General features: G+C 38.9%; 1 protein-coding gene across 6 annotated transcripts in view; it reads right to left on the bottom strand.

The window, feature by feature from the left end:
• The window catches only part of PAM (peptidylglycine alpha-amidating monooxygenase), a 126,511-nt gene that overhangs the window by 79,527 nt on the left and 22,508 nt on the right, over positions 1-24,476 (bottom strand). For all 6 annotated transcript variants that reach the window (XM_080972425.1, XM_080972429.1, XM_080972427.1 and 3 more), the window contains exons 2-3: positions 5,782-6,306; positions 4,370-4,490 (exon numbers count right to left, since the gene is read on the bottom strand). In XM_080972425.1, coding sequence (XP_080828551.1) covers positions 4,370-4,490; positions 5,782-5,873 — 213 coding nt within the window. In that variant the 5' untranslated portion in view covers positions 5,874-6,306. The remainder of the gene's footprint in view (positions 1-4,369; positions 4,491-5,781; positions 6,307-24,476) is intronic.

Below are 24,476 nucleotides of genomic sequence, written 5' to 3'. Positions count from 1 at the left end.
TACACTAATGGCTATACTTCTATTAATAAACAAAAATAGACGAGCACTGAAAATGTCAATTGCTCTGCAATCTTCTGTCATTATTTCATATATTAGTCTGCAAGCAAACATATGCAAGCTCAGACATTAATGGTTTGGCAGCACTTGGAAACACACAAAGTGAACCACCTTATTCTTTAACACACTTGCCTGATGAGTTCCTAAATACTTTCCAAACACTGAAAGAAAATAATGAACTACTTAAATTGCCTTTCTCCTACTTTCCTTCCCAAGCATTCAGTGTGAAAGTGTTGTTCATTCATTTTTTCCCATACTAAATGCATTAAAACTAATAAAAAGATTAAACCTTTCCAAGTTCAAAGCTTCTGGTCTTATGGTTGCTTATGCATGTGAAAGCTGATAAATTTGCAATAATAATTTTTTTTAAAAAAAGGTCATAGTGGAGGTTTGGAGCTCTAGGTTCAAACTTGCCCATGCAAAATATCATTACATTGATCTTTGGTCAATGAGAGGCTACAGGTTTGGGGACAAAGAGGATTAATTTGGGCATGATTTTTGTGGCTTAGCAGAAGTAGGCAGCATTTATCCTGTACAGATTTATCCTGTCACTTAGAGGCTGCAGCCAGTCGAGTCTGCTTTTTTTCATAAGTCCTGAATAGCAAGTCACGCTTATGAACAATTTAAATGACAGCAGCCATTTTCATGTACTGCCTCCATATAAATTAAATAGTTATGAAAGGATTCATTTTCCAGTGATGCATGTTCTTCTGTTATTCACCATCCCATTTCCTTGATATCACTTTGAGTAGCTCTGTACAGAGGGTAAAAGATAGCCTCTGTATTATACATTTGAGCAAGATTTAAAATGTAAAATGCAAATGCCGAGCTTTGAACAGCAAAGATCTGAAGTACAATTAGCGATAGGAGGTTGATGCAAGAATATATTTTTTCCCATTCTTACCAGTAAGCATTACTTAAGGCTGCCCTTGTTCTTTACGATATCACAGGCCTTTATGTAAAAAGCCCATTGTTCTAATTAGCCAACCCAGATGAAGAATTTTTCAAGGACTGATTTTTGCACATATGCCATCTGTATTCATACTACAATGAACCCTGCCAACAGTGCTTAGAATTATTCCAGATGAATGCTACATTATTTCACGCTGTAGTGCAAGTATTTTTTTGCCCACACATAGAGAGCTCTGCTATTCTCAAACAATTTACGCAAGGTAGATTCCTGGAAGTCTTATTTTATTCCTTTAGAATAATTAACCTAACAAATGCCATCACCAAAGACAGCCTGAACATGATAGCAGGTAGGGAAAAACCTCCACGACAAGATGCTGCTTCTTTTTATTAAAAAGGGGTGTGTAAACTATGACAGCCGTGTGGTGCTGAGAATGCCTATACACTACAAAGGTTTCCATGCACATTAATCCTAGCATGAAAGAAAGTGTTTACCATACCAAACTTTAGGACATACATGTGTTAGGAATCAGGTTATACTGCTTTGTGAACAAAATAATAGGAGAGTCACTTAGAGCATCCTATGCACAGGTGAGAGGAAAGTGTTAAAACTATTGCCTTCCCACAGATGCGTCTCAGTGGCTGTTTTTCTCCACTCCTGCAATAAGAAAGTTGATGTGGGTTTTAATCTGCTTTTAGTCTACTGCTATTTTAACTTTTCAGAAGCTGCAGTTCAAGTCACTGGCCCAGTTCAGATATCACATTCCAAAACATGGTCTGGAGAACTGAGCACAACCTAAGGGTTTGCACATTCTCCTTTGTTTGCTGGCTTGATTTAGCAATAATTTGTTCCTAAGGGCTGGTTTGGAGGGTCAGAAACATGACATTTGAACTGTGCTATTACAATCCACTCCAAGCATGTGAGCATGCTGCAAACTATTTTACTTCTCTTATTGTGCAAGATGATCACCATGATGGGTGATATCACGTGAAATTAATGGAAACTCATTGAAATGAGCTGCACACACAGTTTTTACACAAGCATAAGAGTCTCATTGGAATTTATTCTAAGCCTCTGAGGCTGCCACTATGGACACACAAACAAATCAACGCCAGTAGAGGAGAACATACATCCGAACTAGAGCTAAACCACAGTCTTTCCAAGCTGCTGTTCCATGGTACAATACTTTTTGACTTTATAGCCTAGTGGCTAGGATCCCCACCTGCTATACCATAGATACTTTCAGTTGGACAGCAGATGGATTTTTCTACACCTGCAGATTCCAAGTATTTGTGTGGCTTAATTTCCAGAAAATGTTTTTTTACAGAATATTTTTACTTGAGTCCTACTTGAAGCATTCTTTCTCTACAGCCAAGAAATTGAAACAGATGGTTCCAATCATAAGTTCCAGGAAATGCTCCCCAATAGCTAAATCACTTGTTTCAGCTTCTATTTGTGCAAGTGCTATCTGCAACAATGAGTCATCTCATCGGCTGCAAAACATCCTATTCTTGTAATGCTTCTGAAGCTCTTAACACTGCTACTAATTTCAAGACTGGCAGTTCTATCTAAACATTATTTAATCTCTTTTTAGCAGGGACTCTGAAATCCTGTAGAGCTTTTTGCCCATCTCCATGATGACTAGGAAAACATATGCAAAGTAAGATAAATTATGTACATGTAATTGCCATTGTGTATACACAATTTAGCTTTTCTAAGTGGGTTTTTTTTAAATCATCTTCACAGTGAATTTTCATAAAAACACAAACTCTTATATTGGCCTTTCTGGGTTAGCAATTAAATGGTTATTAGGCTCCAAGACTGACTGCTGGATGTTTGCCAACACTGTAGAGGAGAGATTCAAGGATTTGGGGTAGAGTGCCTAATAAGTTTAGGGTAGAGAAGCACCTGAAACTGCATCACTGAAAGAAGAGAACTATTTAAACGGCCTGACCTGGTAAGCAAAAACACAGCCAAGTGCCTTGTGGTACCTTAAAGACCAACATATTTATTATGGCATGAGCTTTACCAAAGCCTATTTCACTAGATCCCTAAAATATTATCCTCAATTGCAGACTATATATGATCAGGTGTCATTAATCTAGGGTAAGGCATCAAGGTATTTCACTAATACACATGGCAATAGGGAAAGAACAAGGGATTACCTCTAAATCTTTTGTCTTAAAAAAGAAGAAAAAACTCTAGTTCCTTATTTAGCTTACAGGGGGCCAAATCTTTGTCCTCAGTAAAATCCTATTGTCATCTGTGTGCAATTTCCCCCAAAACTTTAAATATATTAGAGAGCAGTTCAGTTTTATAAAATGGTTAATCAGAGGGATTCCCAGTTGTTTGTTTCTAATGTTACTAAGACATTCACCTACAGACTTCTAAAGAATCCTAAAAAGTTTTACCCACATAAATATTCTGTCATTTACACCAAATTGCATAAATCCCACAGACTGTTTTACAGGTGGAGAAATGTTTCAGGACGTATCTTATATGACCTTTAAAGCCCTAAACGGCTTTGGCCCTGAAGGAGGGGCTCCAACCACATCGTCCAACCCAGACTCTGAGATCTAACTCCGAGGGCCTTCTGGTGGTTTCCTCATTGCAAGAGATGAAGTTACAGAGAACCAGGTGGAGGGCCTTTTCAGTAGTAGCACCTACCCTGTGAAATGCCCTCACAGATGTCAAACAAATAAAAAGCTATGTGATTTTTAAAAGACATCTGAAGGCAGCCTGTACAGGGACGTTTTAAGCACCATGGGAGATACTGGCAAGTGCACAGACACCCATGGTAACTGGTTTAGCCACTCCAGCTTTAGACTGTTCTACAAAGAACAAAAGGAAAAATTCCGCACAACTAATTTAGTTTATGCAACTAAAATTATTTCAGATCTACCTTTAAAAGATCAACTTATTTTAATCTGATTGCCTCTGGCTAGTTTAGGCCAGTTCCCTGACTAGACTTCTAGAACATTCTTAGGTTGTTCTACACTTGTGTAAAACCTAAGGACAGGATACCACAAAAACGAATCTGCATGAAGTTGACATTGCTCCAATTCTAACAAGTCTTCACCGGAGAATTCATATTAATATTCCCTCGAAACAGTCACTGGTTCTTTACAGATTCTGTTAGTGAGAATCACAGGAAAGCATTTATTCTACAGGGGCCTAGCATATGGTCATCTGAGAAGCCATCAAGCATTCTAAGCAACAGCGAGAACAAGCAGGACAATCCAGCTCTCCATGGACTCTTAACTCAGGGTCATTCTGAAGTCATCACAAGACAGATGTACCGATTGTAAATCTCCACCTGTTAATAAAGTGACATGACTACCTTTGTTCCTATTGCTACAAGCAAAGCTATAAGTGGATCTACATACGGACTTCTGTTCTCACCTGCTTAGGAGTTACCCCCGGCATGCGAATGTCCAATGCAAAATCTGATAAACTTAGGGGAACCAGCTGCCTGTTGCTGCCCAGGCATTCATTAGAATGTGACTTGGCAGAATCTTTATACCTAAAATTAAGAAGAAATATTAAATATGTACCTTTTATTTAAAAGCATTTCACAACTTGTATAATTCATACAGGTGCTCCAAAAACTTTCGCTGCAGCTAGAATAATTTGAGAAATCCATGTGTGGATTACATAATACAGTTTGAAATATTAAGAACTGCCAAAATATTAACAATCATTTCATACACCAGGTCAAATGGTGGCTAACATGTCCCAAGTTTACCGTGTACTGATAGGAAGGAAAGGTGTATTGATGAAACAAGTTCTTTGATATGTTTCAGCCAACTAAGCATCCAAACTAACATGCCAATTCACACATGTATCCAAGGAAGTCTGCAGGGCTGACAACAAAAAAGTTTTACAACAAAAAAGCCCATGCAGATCTCTTTACAATGAGACTACCAAGAAGTCACTTCATGGATAACACTTCATGATTGCTTCAGTTAGTTGCAACATGCAAACTATGGAATGAATTAATAGATGGGGAAATCCTTAATATGCAAATATACAGCAGAACTACCAATGCATAGCTGAATAAGCCTGGGGGGGGGGGGGAAACTTCCTGCATTTCTCTTCTTGAACTGTGATTGAAAACAATTGTCTAATCACACGTATTTGCATCTTTTGTATGGATACCAAAGAAGTCACGGAAAATTTTGTTCCCTATTATTTGTATAGGAAGAGAATCCAGAAAAAAAACCCCTCCTGTAAAATATAGTGGGGGAACCCTAGACATGCCTCCTAGTTTCAGGACAGCTAGATATAAGCAGCCTTTGATGCAATATGAATACTAAATATATCCATGGATAAATATTTGATGTGGCAATTACGGGGACTATGCTGTACATACAACCATATTGTCTTGTGAGCAAATAAAGCAGACTTCCGCTTAAGAAGGTATCCATAAATGCAAGGAGACATCTTCCAGAAGGCTAATCAAACAACTGATAAGTTACCTGATGCACTTTAAAAAGAGATTTCAAAGGACTAATGGGAAGGACATTGTATATAAAAAAGTTACTTACTTACTACAGAGCCTGTCAAGCGCACAGTGAATTAAAAAAAAAAAGGCATTGCAAAACAGTATAAGAACGATGATGTAACGCACTGAATATTTCAGTATTAACCAAAACCAATTATAATCACATTTAAAAAAAAATAAAAAAATAAGCCAGTTATATTTTTAGAATGTTTTTGTTTACTTTGCTGGAAGCTTCACTTTTAAAGCCACAACACAAATCAAGGAAAAGCAGACAGCAACACTAAGCAGCGCACACTGATAAACAACCCACCTCTTAAAGACAGAAAGTGGGCTTCTGAAAGCCAAACAGCTGTTTTGAAAAATAAGGAACAATATTAGCAGGTTGTTAACGAGGCCAGCCATGTTCACCCTGCTGTTCCTGACCCGATTAAGGAAGCAGGGAAAGGGCAGTGCAGCTCTGTCGGCTGTGATCCTGACAATTAGGCAGCAGCACTGCTATCAGTTTGCTACTTCATTATGATGTTCTCCACAGGCATCCTACAGCTTTTGACAGACCATCTGTCCTGGACGGTGGTGTGCTCTAAATCAGTAAGGTGAGATGATACTGTGCTTTCTTCATTGGAAGCAGGGGGGGAAAGTAGGAAAGGGAGGAGGGCAGGGGAGAGAGTCTTTCCTTTGCTATGTCCAGTAACAGAGCAGAAGCAGAATTCACAGCCGTGGTGCTTTATTCCAGCCTACTGTAAAATCTCCATTTTGGGGAAAAAATTAATCCATTCCACAGTGCAAGAGACTCCAAGTGGCACTGCAGAAACCCATGTCGCTCGTCATTCAGGACCTGCAAAAATAGAAACAGATAATGGGTGACTAACACATTACAGCATTAGTTCTCAGCAAATACTTGCTAAAGCTTTTTCGCACATTAGGAGTTTCACAAGCTCTAGCTCAACTCAGAAAAGGTATTGTAAACTTTGTTGACCCTCTCCCCTCCACCATCCTCACAACTCCATGCAACAATTATCACAAGTATGGTACATATTCTTTGTAACATGAACTGTGAATGCTAGAGGTGATGCTATCAAAAGTAGTTTATCAAACTCCCTAATGCCTTCAAGTGACAGGACTTAGAAAGCTTAAGTGCATTTAGCCATTACCTAGCTTTTCTTCCTCTACTTCAGAGAAGGCAGTATTCAGTGCTAAGTATCATACACAATATTCTTTTACCAAGAATTAAGTAAAGTCCACTTTTTCCATAACATTTAGAGCAAGTGCAAAGTTTGCTAGCAGAAACACACAGTCTGACCTTCCAGCTATAGAACAAACGGCATATAAATAAATGTGAATATTAAATAAATAAATAGTAGTTCAAATTTCAATGAACTTGAACAGTGTTCCTCAAACAGTGTGCTAGGACCCACCAATGCACCATGGGACACTTTCAGAGGGCCTCAATACCACAGTCTGCCCAGGGTTTCCCACTTCCCAGTTCCATCCCCTAGCCATGTCATATAGCCTTTTGGTTGGACCACTGCCAGCACAAGCAACTCTTACATGCTGAGAAGTCATGGCCAGGAGACAGAGAAGTTCAGCAGGAGAAGGAAGGTCTCACGCCTCTAGGGTATATTCTGCCTGAAGTGTGGTAGGCTATCGCAATGCCTCCAGAGCAAATATTAATATTTAACTTGAAGAAAGTTAAGCTATGAAACACCTTGCCCCAAGGAACATGCTAAGCCAGTAATTTAGCAATTTCCAAAGGTGGATTAGATCTCAATAGAAAATGATGTCAGTAATTGCCAACTGGTTATGCCAAACTCTGCCTCTACCTGCCACCATTTTGTGGTCCAAGAAATGTTCAACATTTTTAAGACTGTGATGAATAGCATCACAGTTTTACATTAAACATTTGATAATTATATGCCTGCTGATCAGAATCACAGCACTATTTGTCTTGTAAGCTAATACTGCGAATATGGAAAAGTGAACATGGAGAATGTGTGGGTGATTAATGATATCCTAAATTTAAAAGTAACATATTGACAAACATAAAATGCAGAAGTGTTAAAAAAACACACCCAGATCTCAGCAAGGTCAAGTTTCATCAAGAGATTTCTGTTTATTATTTATGAATTGCCTCAAGTATTTTGGGCACTATGCTGAACAACTAAGGGAAGCACTGTTTAGAGAGAGCTTTCAGTCTAGAAATGAAAACTGAGGAACAATAGAATAAAATGGGAACAAGTGAGGATAAAGGATACAACAACAAGATTACACGGTTGCTTAGATTCATTATGTGTGCATCTTGATACGGCAGCTTTGCTTTGGGTTAGAATAGATGCTCCACAGGAAGACAGCAAATAAGTAGGGGAGACAGGAAAAAAGGTCAAGTAGAAAGGCTGGGAAAATGTTTTGACCTATTAGAAGTCAACCTCACTTTTATAGCGGCTGCACATTTCCTTTCCATCGTCAAAGTTTAGCTTGGACCAATTTGCATTTATTCCTACTTTGCAGAATTGTGTTTTTCCACATCTTAAGCTGTTGATTGATCAAGAAAACTAAAAATTTGCTGCAGATGTGTGGAGGAGCAGGCGAGGTAAAACACTACAGATTTGACTGGATTGACTCAACGAGTGGCTTTAGATGTTTCTTCTATGGGAATTTTTTTACATGTCATCCTCTTATTTCCTTAGATTCTAAACAATTGACAGAAAAGCAGCCTATGTGCCCAATAGAAAATTCACAAACACTTTTTGAATATTACATATACAGTGCACAAACAGATTGCATAGAACTCCTGTGTGCTTCCTATTCTACCTATTTAAACATTTGAAGCCCATCAACATTTTGTTGAACCTGGCATGAAGACGGCTTAAAACAGGAGGGTGATGGGTTAGTGAAGCATGTATCCCCTGTGTCATGGGACAGGATTTGCTTAGGTAAGCTTGTAAAACCATATGTGACTCTTCTAGAAAAGGGGAATTTGTGTGACTGTCTTAATTGTAGGCAATAGGTGAACTGCTTGGACTTTCGCTTGTTTGAAAAATACATACTTTGTCTTAAAGTGAGGGAATTATCTTGTAGATTGTGTTAACATACACACATACTGAAAATGAGAATTTATTTGAGGATTAAGCACTCCAGCAACACCCAAAGACATGTAGAACATTAAGACAATGGAATATGAGTGGCACATCACGCTCAATTCCAATTATAACAAGAGTCCCAGCATTACAGGACATAAGTACAGTATCAGTTTACTACTACAGATTTCATTCTGTGCTTCTGGACCAAGTCAACAAATGATTTAACAAACATCCAATGTCTCAATTTAAACTCCATTCTTGGCACTTGAAACATGCCCAGCATCCAGCACTGAATAGCTAAACCAGAAAGCCGTCATTTATTTACTGTGAAGAATTTCAGTACAGTGGTACCTCGGGATACAGATGCTTCAGGTTACAGACTCCGCTAACCCAGAACTAGTACCTTGGGTTAAGAACTTTGCTTCATGATGAGAACAGAAATCGTGCGGCCGCAGCGGGAGGCCCCATTAGCTAAAGTGGTACCTCAGGTTAAGAACGGTTTCAGGTTAAGAACGGATCTCTGGAACGAATTAAGTTCTTAACCCGAGATACACATCCCCACCACTTACAATAATTAAGTGACTTTTCCCAACTGATTACCTTGACAAAATATGGATATAACCCACGAGAGGTTAACAGTGGAGTCCCATCTGTTTTTATTCTCTATTTTAGATTATTTCACTACCCACCTGAAACTGGGACTTCCAGAAGTTAAGCAACTTCACACTTCAGAGGTAGCAATGGTGTGGACATAAAATGCTTAATTTTGACTAGTTTGGACCTATAATGTCTATACCATTACCATCCTGAAGCATAAAGTTAATTAACCTCCCAAAGAAATTAAACACCCCAGGTGCCATCCACCTGCAATCTTTTCAACAAGTTGTATCAGCTCTTAACATTTTAACAGCTTTGCATATCCATGTAACAGGAATACGACATTGCCCCTGAACAGTCTTTTAACCAGTCTTCTAATTTCTCACATAATGCTCTTTTCAGGACGACTACTGTACGTTTTTGTGTGTGCAGTAGTTTCCATCTCTACTTACCCATTTCAAAACATACATACTGAAATTCAATGCATGTTTCATTCATGGAGATGAAACAAACATTGCTTTTGAAAGCATGCCTCCCACCTACTGGAACGCTGTAAATCTGTAGACTTCCTTCCTCCAGAGAATTCCAGAGTGCACAGAAAGCATTTAAATGGTTATGGATAATGTAGTAGACTGCTCAGCTAGTCAGAGTATCCTGCCATGTCTTATGCTAAAGCTACTCCATTTTCCCAGCAGGAAATATTCAGGAAATGCTCCATTTAACAAAGAGCACAATAATGATTAACAAGGCAGCAAGATCCCCATGAGATATTACACCTCCAGATGTCCATAATAAAAAGAAAAAACCATCAATGAAATTACACAAATAGAGAATAATAAAGGGAAGCAAAAATATAAAGGGAAATGTACTTTTTCTACTGGCAAAGTGCTTCTAAAGAGTCACACACTTTTGCACAGAAAAAGAAATGCAGTCTAGATGTCTGCTATGCTTTATCTTTGCATATTTAAAGTTTTCTAAAATCGCACATCTACTATCAACATGGACAACCGCAAAGACTGCTAGCATACTTACAAAACACTAGTCTTAGATTAATCATCTATTATTAGTATCAAACTACTTTCCTGTATTTTTTAAGCTTGTCTCATGGTTAACCTTCTGTTGACAGTAAATAAACATGTATGTATATTTCTTTTATACAAGACTTACATTTGCATTACAAAACTGATCAAAAGAAGTCCTTTTTTGTGGTGGTCCCCAAGCTCTAAAATAGTTAGCTAGTATGATGCAACTGCCCAGAGACTGGCTCCTTCAAATGAATTGTGAAGGCCTTTCTCTTCAGACAAGCTTTTAATAATTCTGGTATTGTTTAAATGCTGAATGTCAGTTTTTAATCTACAACTGCTATTCCTGAAACTTTATTGCCATTTTATTTTTTTCTTTAAATGCAACCCTCTTTTGGAGCAATTGTTGAAAAGTAGGCTATAAATTCACCAAATAAATAAAAATGCACTGCCAATGTGAACATTTATAATACAATGAAAGCACGGACTAGGAAAGATTTTCACTAGAGTAAAAGTGGTTAACAACAGAACGGACTTTTTAAAGAATCATTCCTGCCATGTTGAAATACATTCACAGCACTTGCTTGCAGAGGGGCAGTGCTTAAGTTGTATTCTCTGAATTCTCTATATAAAAATATGCGCCAGAAATTAGAATAAACCAGCCACAAGAAAGCAAACTGCAAAGCTAATGGGAAAGAAACTGCTGGTCTGACACAATGATCCCTGACTAAGATAAGGGGAAAGACAGAACATGAAGGCACAACTATGAATACTAATACCACATATACTTTCTCGTTACCAATCTGCAGTACTGTCAGATGCTACTATTGGAAACATTTCTTTAAACAGAAGCCAAAACAAATTTTCCGGCATAGTCAAACTATCATTTTCCTTTTGTTTCTTATTAAGCTATGTTTTTATACTGTAAACCGCCCTGTGATCCTTGGATGAAGGGTGGTATAATAAATAAAATAATAAGGCTTGGAAAGAAGTGGTCAGACAAATGAGATAATAGCAGGTCTATGCATTTCCTTTAGAAGGTTCATCTTTGAAGATGACCTTTGGAGACTGCTTGGAAATGCATAAAGAAGCTTCCCAATTGCTTGGAGGGGTGTGTGTGCAAGAAGTCAGAGCATATAAACACTGGTTCTGTACCAGCTGCACTGACTGAAAGTGTGTTCCAAGGCCAGTTTAAAGTGCTCTCTATCTAAAACCCTAAATGGACCAAGCAGATCATTTGAAAGACAGCTCACACCTATAAGAGCCAACTCAGGCTTTAAGACTAGCCATGGAGGTCCTAATCAGAGCACAGTCATACCTTGGATCCCAAACGCCTTGGTACCCAGACATTTTGGCTCCCGAACGCCACAAATCCAAAAGTGAGTGTTCCGGTTTGCAAACGTTCTTTGGAACCCGAACGTCCGACGGGGCTTCAGCGGCTTCAGGAGCTTCCTGCAGCCAATGAAAAGCCACACTTTGGTTTCCAAACATTTTGGAAGTCGAATGGACTTCCGGAACAGATTCCGTTTGACTTCCAAGGTACGACTGTACAGCACATCACATTGACAGGTTTATAAGACGAACCACATGGCAGTGGTGAGCATGCGGAACTCCCTCCCACAAGAAGTGTGTTTAAAACTGCCAATGGGTGATGCAAGCAGGTTGCTTAGAAGATTTTAAATACAACTTTCAGAAAATTAAAAATCAATGAAATAAAACCCAGGGAAGGCAGAGTAAGAGACATTCAGCAGCCAGAGCAATAATTCCATTATATATTATGTCGCAACTGAGTTACATAATGTTTGATTTTTCAGAGCTTTTCAACTTATTTATTGAAGCCTGCACAAATATGTCATATGCTTCACCTTACAGAACCAAGAGCTCGATTAATTACCTTCTCAAGCAACACTGGCTTTATCCTACACAACTCATAAGGTACGCACCACAGTAAATTTTAACAATAGTTTTTGTGAGGAGAGGAAGAGCTTTATTTTTACTTTTGTGTAAGTTTTGTATGAAAACATTTATAGTGTAACAAAGTTATTTGATAAGCATCTCACACTTTGGTAAGATACATTAACTCCCCATACTACTAAGACACAATGTGTAGAACTAAATCGGCAACAAGAGAAAAACAGCTTACTTTTAACAGGGCACCTTGGTTTCTATTCCTGAGACACAGCCAGCTGTTTGCTTCTGAAAAGCTGATTACATGTTGCTTAGACTAAACTATGAAAGTGTCTGGAAAATAGGATTAACCAATTTAGCAGCGATCAAAACAAGAGGTTGAAAGAGGTGGTACGGTAACCCAGACAGAAAGGGGAAAGCAGTCAGTCACTAGAGAGAATGAAAGGGCATTGACAATGGGGCAGGAGGTCACTTTCATATGTTAAGGTAAAGATACAGGATAATGCTTAGCATCCCTATTTTCTGTTGCCACATAGTGTTCGTTCTGCACTTGTAAGGAATCAATCTTTTAGTGCAACAGCACCTATACTCTGGAACTGCCCGCCCTTTGACATTAGGCAGGCAACTTTGCTGCAGCTACTAAGAATTTTTTGTGTTTACATGGTTAGCATACATTTTATTTGCATTTTTTTCTTATTATGCATATCCTGAACTGCTGATTTTATTTATATTTTGATTTTTTTTAAAGTTAAAAGCCAGAGTTAAAAACAAGTTATTGATAATGTTAATGGAAATGTTAGTTTTATAAAACTGCTTAGTGGCTGTTGTCCCCGTCCCCCCCAATAATGGAGTATACAAATTCCATTAAATAAAACATGTGCCTCCACCCCAGCTGCCGGGGGGGTGGGGTGCAACACGTGCCCTAGGCACTGGCAACCCACGCTACACCACTGAATGGCAATACACAAGACCCAGCCTAGAAGAGAGCTTTCTCTCGTTTTTCTAAGTATCAACTGACAATCTTTAGAAAAAGAGCTAGGTAGATATTTTCACACACTGGACACCATAACAAAAGATACACCCTTTCCTGTATTCCCATCTATTTAAGATGATAGCAAGACATCTGCGACCTCAGTGGACAGACAGGATTATTCAGAAGGAGAAAGTCCTCAAATGACCTGCCTTTTGCATAAGTTGCTGTTCTCGGCTGTTCCCCTTTCCATCCAGGAGCCATGTCCAGAACTGCAACACGTTCAGTAGCACCACAGGTGGGTTCCACTAACGAGACAAAATTGTTAACACGAAATGTTTGCCTTTTAAGAGCATTTTCCATTTAGAAAATGAGCATGCCTCTGCTATCAAAAGTCCGAGAAGCATACTCGCTGAAGAGCTGGCTGTAATAAGTCAGCGAACAGGATGCAACAAAGGAACAAAGGTCACAATGAAGTACAGTACCTGGAATGTAAGAGGCATAAATGTACCACAATAGCTTAATGCGTGTATCTGGATAATGACATTTAAGTGGCACATGCCAATATTGCTGATATTTAACTCAAAAAAATTATGAAGGAAAACACAACCACAAAATTACAGCAGCATTCTCTAAGTGCATATGAACAACCACTTTACTGAAGTCTAATTTTCTCCAGGTTAAGCCCCGAAGGCTGAAAATCGTGCAACCTTTAGTACTTTAGTCTGGTAATCTTCCACAACAGGATTACCTAGTTTTATATTTATACAACTCAAGTCATCATCTCTCAATGACTCACAATTCTCACAAATCCTGAATTTCACTTTATCCTTTGCCTAGACAGTGGGTACACAGGTTAAGAGCACTTGTCATGATTTTGATGTCTCAGTACAGAACTATTCTTCCATCTAAAATCTAAAAAAACAGGCCTGCAAAGAGCAATGGATTCAATGGCTTAGATCCTAAGCTTCAATAACGTCTCAGGGTGGAAAATTTCTCATTCAGTGGTGCCATCTGTACAGTACTTTGGAGAAGAATTCCAGGAGAATGAGCAGGAGGACATTACCACATTGAAAAGTGCACCTGTAGGGTAATTAAATCCAGTAAAAAATTACCTAACTGCACCACTGTTCCAATTTGCTCTTTCTCCCTCTCTACCCCATCCCAAAGTATTCAGAAGGGTGCCTCACAATTCTGAGAGAGGTTTTAATTTTTTTGCAGTGTGGTGGTGGTGTAGAAGGTTGCAGGGGGAAATAGATGGGAAAATTTTCTTCTGTGAATTTCCTTAAATAGAATTATTTAAGGATCCAAGTGAAATAGTTTTAGTGTTTAAATCCTCATGAATTTAATTTCTGACCTTGTAACCATACACAGTTAATTAAAAAGCAAGTACCTTTTAAAAATTGCGAATAACTAGCACAATCCCATAACAGAAATATTTAGTTGTGTCTACAGTTGCATTAGGCAATATTGCTAATAGGCATATAAATTTTTTATGCATCTAAAACTATTATATTCAGTTTTTTATTATAGGCATGCTGTTCATTGTCTATATTTAGGATCATCTTGTTTAATATTTGCAATGTTTCCCATAGTGTAGGCAAAGAATTCCAGCATGACAGCAATATTGAAATTATCCAAAAAGCTGTCAAAAGTCTGCACAAGCACTGCCAATCGGTAAACAGTGATTACTCAAACCTGAAATCTCTTCCAAAAGCAACAAAAATAAACTTGTTAAGAAGACGTTACATTCCAAGGAAATTATCAAAGAAATTCCATTCATCTCCTTCTTTCAATGCATTCTTTATACTGCTAATAATAAACCCTGATTAGGGTTTTTATTAAAAATAAATAAATCCATATAATCCTAAATTTATAATTCATATCCTGAAACGAAGCTATAAGTGTAACATGGATACATTTACAAATTGTCATATTTCCATAATATTTTTCCATGGTAAGTAATGCATAACAAAGTTTCCCTACTCCAACTGGTTCACATTCTATAGAATACAGTTTATTTAATTATTATTTACACCTTCATCCCACTTTTTTCTCCAAGGAGCTCAATGTGATGTACACAGTTCTGACCCTCCTCATTTAACCCCCACAACAACCCTATATGGTAGGTTAGGATGAAAGGCAACAACCGGCCCAAGGTCACCCAATGAGTTTCATGGCCCAGTGGGGATTTGAACCCTGGTCTCCCAGCTCCTAGTCCCACACTCTAAGCCAGCCTTTCTCAACCTTGTGTCCCTGAATGTTGTTGGAATACAACTCCCATCATCCCTAACCACTGGCCCAGCCAGCTAGGGATGATGGGAGTTGTAGTCCAACAACATCTGGGGGCCCAAGGCTGAGAAAGGCTGCTGTAACCACACTGGCCCTCTAGATTTTACAGAACATTATTCACACCACAGAAACGGGTTGCAGCTCAGGGGTAGACAATTTGCTTTGTATTCAGAAGGTCCTAGGTTTAATTTGCAGCATATCCAGATAAAGCTAGAAAGACTTCAGTATGAAACCCTGGAAAGCTAATCTGCCAGTCAGGGTTGACAGTATTGAACTAGATGTACCAATGGCCTGACCACATGACAAATAATTTTCCTATATTCCTAAGGTATAAAACAGTTTAAAATTAAAACAGTTGGCTTTGTGTTGGACAGATATGATTTATGTCGGTACTTTGCCTCATCAAAACATCTGTCTTCACTAGGGATCATACAGCAGATTTATATCGCCAGTCCTGTCTGTATGCATGGTTTCTGTTAAAGAATCCTTGCAAGAGGCAACAAGGAGAGGACAAGGAAAGACAAAACAAGAGGATGAGCTAGCAAGGCAAGAGCCAAGAAGAAACACGGCTTTGGTTATATTCTATTTCCAACAGTTTCTAACACTATAAAGCAGGCATGGCCAAACTTGCCCTCCAGCTGTTTTAGGACTACAGTTCTCATCATCCCTAACTAACAGGACCAGAGGTCAGTGATGATGGGAATTGTAGTCCCAAAACAGCTGGAAGGCCAAGTTTGGCCATGCCTGCATAAAGTCTTAATACCATATTTTACATTAGGGGGCTTTCTAATGTTTTCAGATGCATTGCACTTCCTAATCTTGAACATGGAAAGTGGCCTCTGCAGCTGCAACCCTACACATACATCCTTGAGAGAGAGAGGCCCCTTTGGGCCTTTACTCCTGAGTAGACATGAACAGGATTGCCAGAGATGACCTGCACTTTCTAGGTGTATTACTCAGCAGTTTATACTCTTGTACATTTTACAGTACAACTTGCCTTGCTCAGCATACCTAGCCCTTTGCATGGCTGTTTCATTCTGCATTTTAGGTTGCTGATGACATTACTGTATTCTGCCCATGATTTCCTTTGCAGAAAGCAATCTTCTACCACCACCTAGCACTTATTACTCTCGTTTAAGGAATAATTTATTCTCTTACAGCTATTGCAATGCCTTAAGGTCATTGACTGCAAGCTTGGAACTTACTGATGATCACTTCCATGCCATACAGAGATGTTATAGATACGTAATGGCAGGATTTTGATGGAATATTCCATAGTAAAAAGACATAACAAAATATAATCCTGAGAACTGTGACTTTTCAGCACCTTGATTAAATTAACTACATAGTTTTATTACACCACGGGGCCAATACCTCTGCTCTTCCATAACATAAATCCGTGGATGCAATAAAGGGAAGCTTATTGAGATTACAAGGTGTCCTTGAAGATAATGCAAACAAGCAGACATAATGCAGACGTTTTTACTGTCTTCAGTTGTATTATATTCGATCACAATAAAGAGATCCTTCAGATATGCTATTGTTGTGGTTTAGGGGCATGCATACACACTCTCTCTCTCTCTCTCTCTCTCTCACACACACACACACACACATTTTCAAGCCTACTCAGTGTTTCCTTTAAACATGATTTCAGCTGTGGCTCAGCTGCTCTAGGCAGGTTCATACAGCAGAACTGAGCTATAATGAATACCATCCTTCATACACCAGCAAGTTGCCCCTGTACACAGGCTAGAGCAGGCATCCCCAAACTCAGCCCTCCAGCTGTTTTGGGACTACAACTCCCATCATCCCTGACCACTGGTCCTGTTAGCTAGGGATGATGGGAGTTGTAGTCCCAAAACAGCTGGGGGGCCAAGTTTGGGGATGCCTGGGCTAGAGCAACAGTTCCTTCCCAAGCAAGAAAGCCAAGGTTTCTGCTTTCCTTGGAAAATGTGGATACAGATCACACCATGCACTGGAATTTATCACCAATAAAATTTATTGTAAGTTTTAAAAAATCTGCTTCTAGGTGGATTCAAAGCATTTTCTTACTATAAAAAGAAGCCTCTTCATCCAGTGCCAGTGCAAAAAGTTTGCACTCAAGATTTCTCACAAGGTTTGCTGCAGATAAGGTAGTTTATTGTTTGGGGATTTTTGCTATATATAAAACAATCTTTGTAAGAATTTCAAGTATCTTGTAAACATGGTTAGAAATTTTTAGGTTTTTTCTAATCTGTCTCGTTTCACTATTTGAAAAGAAACTTATTCACAATAACTTAAACTTGAAAACTCAGTTTAGGAAGACAAAATCTATATAGTTCATCCACAAGGTACATGTGTTAACTTTAAATGTTGTTTGCTTGATTTGATTATGTGTTTCAGCAGCACACAATGCTTAACAGCACACTCTAATAATAATTTAATGATGGCACAAGACATCAGTGAATTCATATTTCCCATTTTCAGCCCATAAAAAAGAAGTCCCTGATTATTCCTTTATGAAGGAAAATATGTCGGCATCCATCTAAGGAATTTCTGTGACTTGAACCGGCCTGGCTGCTCCCACCTTGTAACCAGTAGGTGAAATCAAGAGTTGTGATTGACAAACAGTTGTTTGGACACCAGTCCCATGGGGCATACACTTGCCCCGGGCCTCAGACAAGCTCTGAACAGGTCTGCCTAAGGTTCTAAATTGCTGCTGTTTACCCCTTCCTTTTGGCACACTTTTATTTTGGGGCCTTCCACTCCACCTGCAAATGAGGACACAAATTTGCATATAACAAAACATGCAAATCTGTGTACTATTTTCTGAGTAGATCAGAGGGCCTAATACACATACAGTGTACTGGACCTAGAAAATCCTGGTTGGGCCCATTCAATAGAGGCATATTAGTAAAAAAAAAAAAAAAAAAAAAGGATGTTGCACATTTTGCTTTGTTTTCTCACACTGTTTCATTCCCACAAGAGCTGTACTCAAAAGGAAGAGAAAAGGCACACTTATGCGTTTTATTTGAAAAAAAAGACCACATACAGTAGTTCTTTTGAACAAGGACAAAACATTTTATTCCTCACTGAAGCACCATGTATAAAGGCAGAATTTCTCCGGAAAACTGCTTGCGTGAACTTACAAGGCCTAAAAATCAAAACTGAAAGTGAGAGAGAAAAATGCTATTTATACCACAGCTGGAGCTGTAGGAGCTCCATTTGTCTTACAGTTTACATTCAGACCATTTAACACTTGAATCTAAGATGAAAACATTTCTCACTGGTGCTAATGAAGAGCTACCAAGCTTCCTGCAGAAAGGAACAAAAGCTCTAAAGCTTTATGAAACTGAATCCAAGTGCACAAGCTAAATTTTACAGCAATTCCTCCCCACCGCAAAAAAAGGGGCACAACAACAGGAATGAGCCACCAGGCTATAAACAATTTCTGGATAATATCCCTTTCTTAAGAATCCACAGATAGCCTACTGACCAAGCCATCCAAAAAGAGAGCTTCCTTGACAACCCTACTTCAAAGCATGTCTCTCTATGTGCTTGTGGGAATAGCGAGTTAGTAGGACAGTTCTTCACATGTAGCCAAGTATTTGTACTGTATGTTTCCACAGTAATATATTCATTCTCTGATTTAAAATCACACGAACAACTGACCCTCCAAGTGTCCATATTTTCCAAAGACGGTCCCGGATTTACAAAAGCTGTCCCAGTTTCTGATTTGATCCCAGAATGTCCCGCTTTTCCTTAGGACATCCCTATTTTCATCGGAGATATGTTGGAGGGTATAGAGTTATGTGACCCCTGAGCCAAGGAGATAAGTAACTATACACTCTTTTACTAACTGTATCCAGAAGAGTGCACAGAATAACCCTAAATTTGGGAGGGAGAGGAGAAGAGACAGAGGCTGAAGTATCCAAATCTTTGCTGGGTTCTCACCAACAGGACAAAATGAGGGCAAATGAGTACCGTATTTCCTTCATATAAAAATATATTGCAGTGATTTACAATAGGTATAAAAACAAAATCAAACAAAAAATGCAGTGGTACTTTGGGTTACATACGCTTCAGGTTACAGACTCCGCTAACCCAGAAATAGTACCTCGGGTTAAGAACTTTGCTTCAGGATGAGAAAAGAAATCGTGCTCCGGTGGCGCGGCAACAGCAGGAGGCCCCATTAGCTAAAGTGGTACCTCAGGTTAAGAACAGTTTCAGGTTAAGAACGGACCTCCGGAACGAATTAAGTACTTAACCCGAGGTACCACTGTAATTAAAAAGTTAAAAACAAACATCAGCAGTAGAGTGTGTGTTCTAAATTGCCTGACTACACAATGGAAACGTTTTCAGTGGGCATTTAAAAGTTGGCACAGAAGGTACCCGCTGATCCTTGGTATAGTTTAATCTCCAGTTTGGAGGCATGTTGACTTGGTGGTATTGGATCCTTTGGGTCCAACAACTCCCCCTACTCCTTTTCGCTGGCACACACCCTTTTTGTGGCCTTATCAACTGGTGCCAGAAGGGCAAGAGCATCTCAGGGGCCAAAGGATTGCTAGGTTAACAAACTGTTTCTAAAAGCAGCAATGAACATAGTGCAACCGACCTTACACAAGCAAGACTAAAAAAACCCTGCACATTAAAACGTGCAGCAATAAAACTAGGCACCATGCATTCAAATTCAGTCAAAATAAGAGAGTCTTCAATTTCTGGCAAAAGGGATACAAGGAGGAAGCCTGACTGATTTTAACAGGAAGAGTTTTATAACACAGTGGAACCGCCACAGATAAGGTAGTCTCTTTGGTTAACTGACCTCCAGTGCTGATCTCTGTTCCCAAGCAATCTTTAATGTAAACAGGAACTAAACAATTTAGAGTTTTAAAAGCTAGAACCAGCACTTTGACTTGAGCCCAGGAGCAAATAGGAAGCAATGGGGCTTACCAAAAAACAAAACACAGAATTATATGCTCTGACCTACGTGCAACAGACTAAAGCCTAGTCACTGCATTTTAAACCAAATGAAGCTTCTCAACAGTCTTCATAGACAAGCCCCATGCAAAATGCATTATTACAATATCTGAATCTGGAGTTTCCGTACTATGTAAGAGAGGGACATCAACCCTCCCATCTGGAGAGTCCAAATCAGGCTTCGCTACCTGATGCCCTCTAGATGTCGTCCCGTCTTCCATCAGCCCCCGTCAACATGGCCAATAGTCAGGGATTGCAGAATTTGTAATCCAACAACATTTGGACAGCACCAAGTTTGGAGAAATTGGTCTAGAGACTAAGTATATATTTGCTCACAAATGTTATTGACATTCTGCTCACTCCTTTAACATTGCACAGAACCGGCACATAGTTTTAAATGTTGGTATGCAAGTTGGGCTGCCCTTGTTCATCTCAAAAGAATAGCAAGGTGCCTAGAGAAGCAATTCAGAAGAAGGCTTCCCTCAGATGTTGGCCGAGGTCAGCTATCAACCCTTTGTTCACAGATAAAACTGTCCTCCTCCACCTCCACCAATCCAAATGCAGAACACAGAGCATTTTATAAAGAAGATTTCAAAGAGTAAACAGAACTGCTGCATTTAAATCTACTCCCCATGGGTTCTTCCCGTCACAACACATCTCTCAGCTAGAAATGTATAAACATTGCCTGCATTTTAATATGAAGTGAGGAATTTTGACTGTCTGTAGAAACAAATGTTCCTTTGTCTTTTTAGGATGCTGAGAAACCCACCTTCCCAATCAACAGCAAAAAGAAAGGCTTGCCGCTTCTTTTTCTATAGTAACAAATAATGTTACTTGTCAACTTTATAGTGCATGCTGTAAGATCTGGTTCCCTGTGTTCAGACTGTGTGGAGGTTCAGCTGATCAGGACAAGAGAAAAAGCCTCCTTGGTGGTTCCACCCAAACAATGGAAATCTTTTGCTCCCGTGAGTCTTGGTTGGCTCTGTCCTTTTCTGTGTTTCACCAGATAACAAAGAGTATTGTTACTGGGTAGACGGTTTTATATCTGATGTCAGTTTCATCAATTGAACCTGCCTCTTTTAGCATTGTTATTTTTACAGAATGTTAAAATTGCATTTTATAATTGGTTTTAATAGTTAGAGGGCAGCCCAAGCACTGTGTAGGCACTCAAATGGTGTGGTATATAAAGCCCTATGTAGATAAATCTCTGAATGTAGTGGGCCACATTTCTAACTGGCACTTCATCTGTCAAGGAACCAAGCTCTGCTCCCCACCCAGCTTATCCAAATCTACAGCATATTTTCCAGTGATCACTATTTACTGTGCTGTAAATTATTTACACAGCTTCTGCTGGAGAAGAGGGACACTCCAGGGAAGATCTACCTGCCTCTATTGAGCAGAGTTGATGAGAAATCATAACTACCACACCTGGAATTGAGCTCTGCTCATCGCTCGGCCTCCTCTGCAGCATCTCTTTAAGAAATAAAACATTTAATAGGTGGCTGTGTGCAAAACACACTGTCATTCGAATGACTTTCTGGACCGGCTGGGCATGGTGTTGTATGGGTGTGATGGTTTTCTTTTCACTGACTGTAAATATGCCAGTTTGACAACTGAGAAAGGATTATATGCCTAAGGAGCGTGTGCACCCTGTCTGCTGGCAAAGTTCCTTCCTATAGCAGCAGCTTCCCTACACATGCCTGCCAAAATCAACCCGCTTGCTGCCAAGTGATCTGTATTTAGCCCTAAACTTTACTCCTAAGGCATACATTTTATAAAGCCCTAATCTGCAACTCAAGCAACTACTGTGGCATCAAGACAAGAACGAAAGAAAGAAAGAAGAAGAAATGTAAGCAAACAGAAAATAAGGAGCAACGGGCAGGTTGCTGTTGCCACTTTCACACACAAATACAATTCATTAGGTAGTGCCCCATTTTGCCAATTTATATTGAAAGTTAATTTATTGGCTGCTCTTTACTATAAATTAGCATTCAGTATAAAATAAAATTATGAATTTCCTACATACTTGGACTTTTGAAGAAAGTTCTATTTACTACTTTTAAGTTATTCACATTTTTAAGTACATATTAAAATATTGTTATTGCAACGAACTATGCAAACATTTATGGAACGCGTAGGATTAAACAATGGGAAGGGAGAATTCAACCAATCAGCAATATCACAACGTCAGCTGCTAGCTTTTATCCTCTGAAGAAAATGAGCTTTTCAATGTACTATTACTTCTAATGTGTTAGTTGATACATTGTAGTTGAATGCACTAGCACTGCTACATTTCAGAAAGCAGAGAACAATTGTTAATCCAATTGTTTCTTAGTTACTGACCACTCCTTGAGACCATTTGGCACCATGTATTTTAAATGCATCATACAAAATCCATATCTGCTCAATGGATTTCACCATCCAGGGTGGAAATGAGGCAAAAGCAGCTGGTTCTTCCTACTATTAATCCATGGACCAGGGTCAGTCAGTAAAATGCCACCACACTATCAATATCTATTGCAGCCAACTCAACTTTAATCTCCATCAAAGGGAGTCAACTTACCATTTGACAATAACTTCTTTCTTTTCTTAGTATGGAAATATGAGAATCCCCTAAACAGTGGAAAGACGAACCTTACACTCACTTATAAGTAACAAAGCACATTTCACATAGGAGTGACAAGGCTAAACAGGATTCTCATTACATCATTCATAGAACTTTTCGGAGGAATCTCATTCCATTCTTCCCACTACCATACTTCTTTTAATAGCTTACAAGCACACACACATTCTTGGTGCATCTAGGAAGAGCACTGATACTTGGGACAATGCTAAAAACAGTTAAAACACCCACTGCAACTAAGGATCTAGTTAAGTAGCAATTTTATAATTATATTCATTGAAATGATTTTAAGCAAGGTCTCGCTAGTTCTCTTCTCGAGAGGTGAGAACCTGATTTTGAGGGGGAACCTATATCTTGATAAAGTAGGATGTCTGTGATAATAGTGTCTGTTGTCGCATTACTATGAATAGTACAATCAAATTAGTACAGAAGCTTGTATTAACTTGACTGAACCTTGTCTTCATTTCTGCTCTGACTAGTAGTGATAGAAGCAACACCTATTCTTATCACTTGCATTGCTTGGGCATTTGGCCTCATATATTTTCCTCTTGGATCTCTGTCCTCAGGGTATAGAAACCTACCTATTTAGGCAACGACTTATGCATCTTATAAAGGATGACTATTGAGCCATGAAAGCTTATAGAATGATATATTTGTTACTCTTTAAAAAGTGCCACAGAACTTGATTTATGTTGTTCCATACCAGCGTGGCTACCCCTCTGAAATTCATGCTGGTGTCATCCCTTTAAACCGCAGATCTTTCATTAAAGTGGAAACCTTGACATCTCTATTTTTGTCTTAGTCAAGAATGCTTGGCTGGAGGTAAGCTCAGATGGGAGGTTAAAATTAACTCATGTGATAATCACAACGATTCTTCCAACATCGCCTCCTGGAAGCAGAGTGAAGGCAGATGGTGCCTATGTATTCAGCTAGAGTAAACACTGACCACAGTGTATCTGCCAATCAAATACTTGGTGAAGGGATGAGCTCCATCTGTGTTTTAATTACTTTAAATAAATCCATTCACTTTAACTGCCACTGATCCACATTCTCATAAAGAACTGGAGAGGTTCCCATCACCTGTAAAATGTGTGCTATTAAACTGATACATGCACTATTTGTGAGAATGAAAAACATTTGTTCCGGGAGAAATAGATACATCCATATACCTTTCAGATAAAAGAGGCAGCAAGCACAAATTTTAAGAAAATATATAATTTAAGGTGGTCCCAAGCTGCCTGACATCAGCTTTCAGCTTCTATTTCATTAAAATTTCATTTCATTAAAAATATTTCACCAAAGATAGAAACCTGTTAAATTTGAGAAACTTAGTCATGAGTAAACTTTGGGTTCATTTCTACACATTATAATTAAGAGCAGCTGCTCAACAATATTAGCGCCTATTTATTAACCTATATAAAAGGAGAGGGGACTACACAAATATAACCCATATAAAAGGGGGGGAAGCAGATGCAGAGATAATTGCAATTTCCCCTGCCTCTAGGTACCAGCAATATCCTGCTCTTCTGCTCCATCAAAGTTCTTCAGCCTTAGTGTTTT

Source organism: Podarcis pityusensis, assembly GCF_964106645.2.
Source record: "Podarcis pityusensis genome assembly, chromosome: 11".
Classification (NCBI taxonomy): domain Eukaryota; kingdom Metazoa; phylum Chordata; class Lepidosauria; order Squamata; family Lacertidae; genus Podarcis; species Podarcis pityusensis.
Note: the sequence above shows the minus strand (reverse complement) of the source record. Positions and strands in the feature narration are given on the sequence as shown.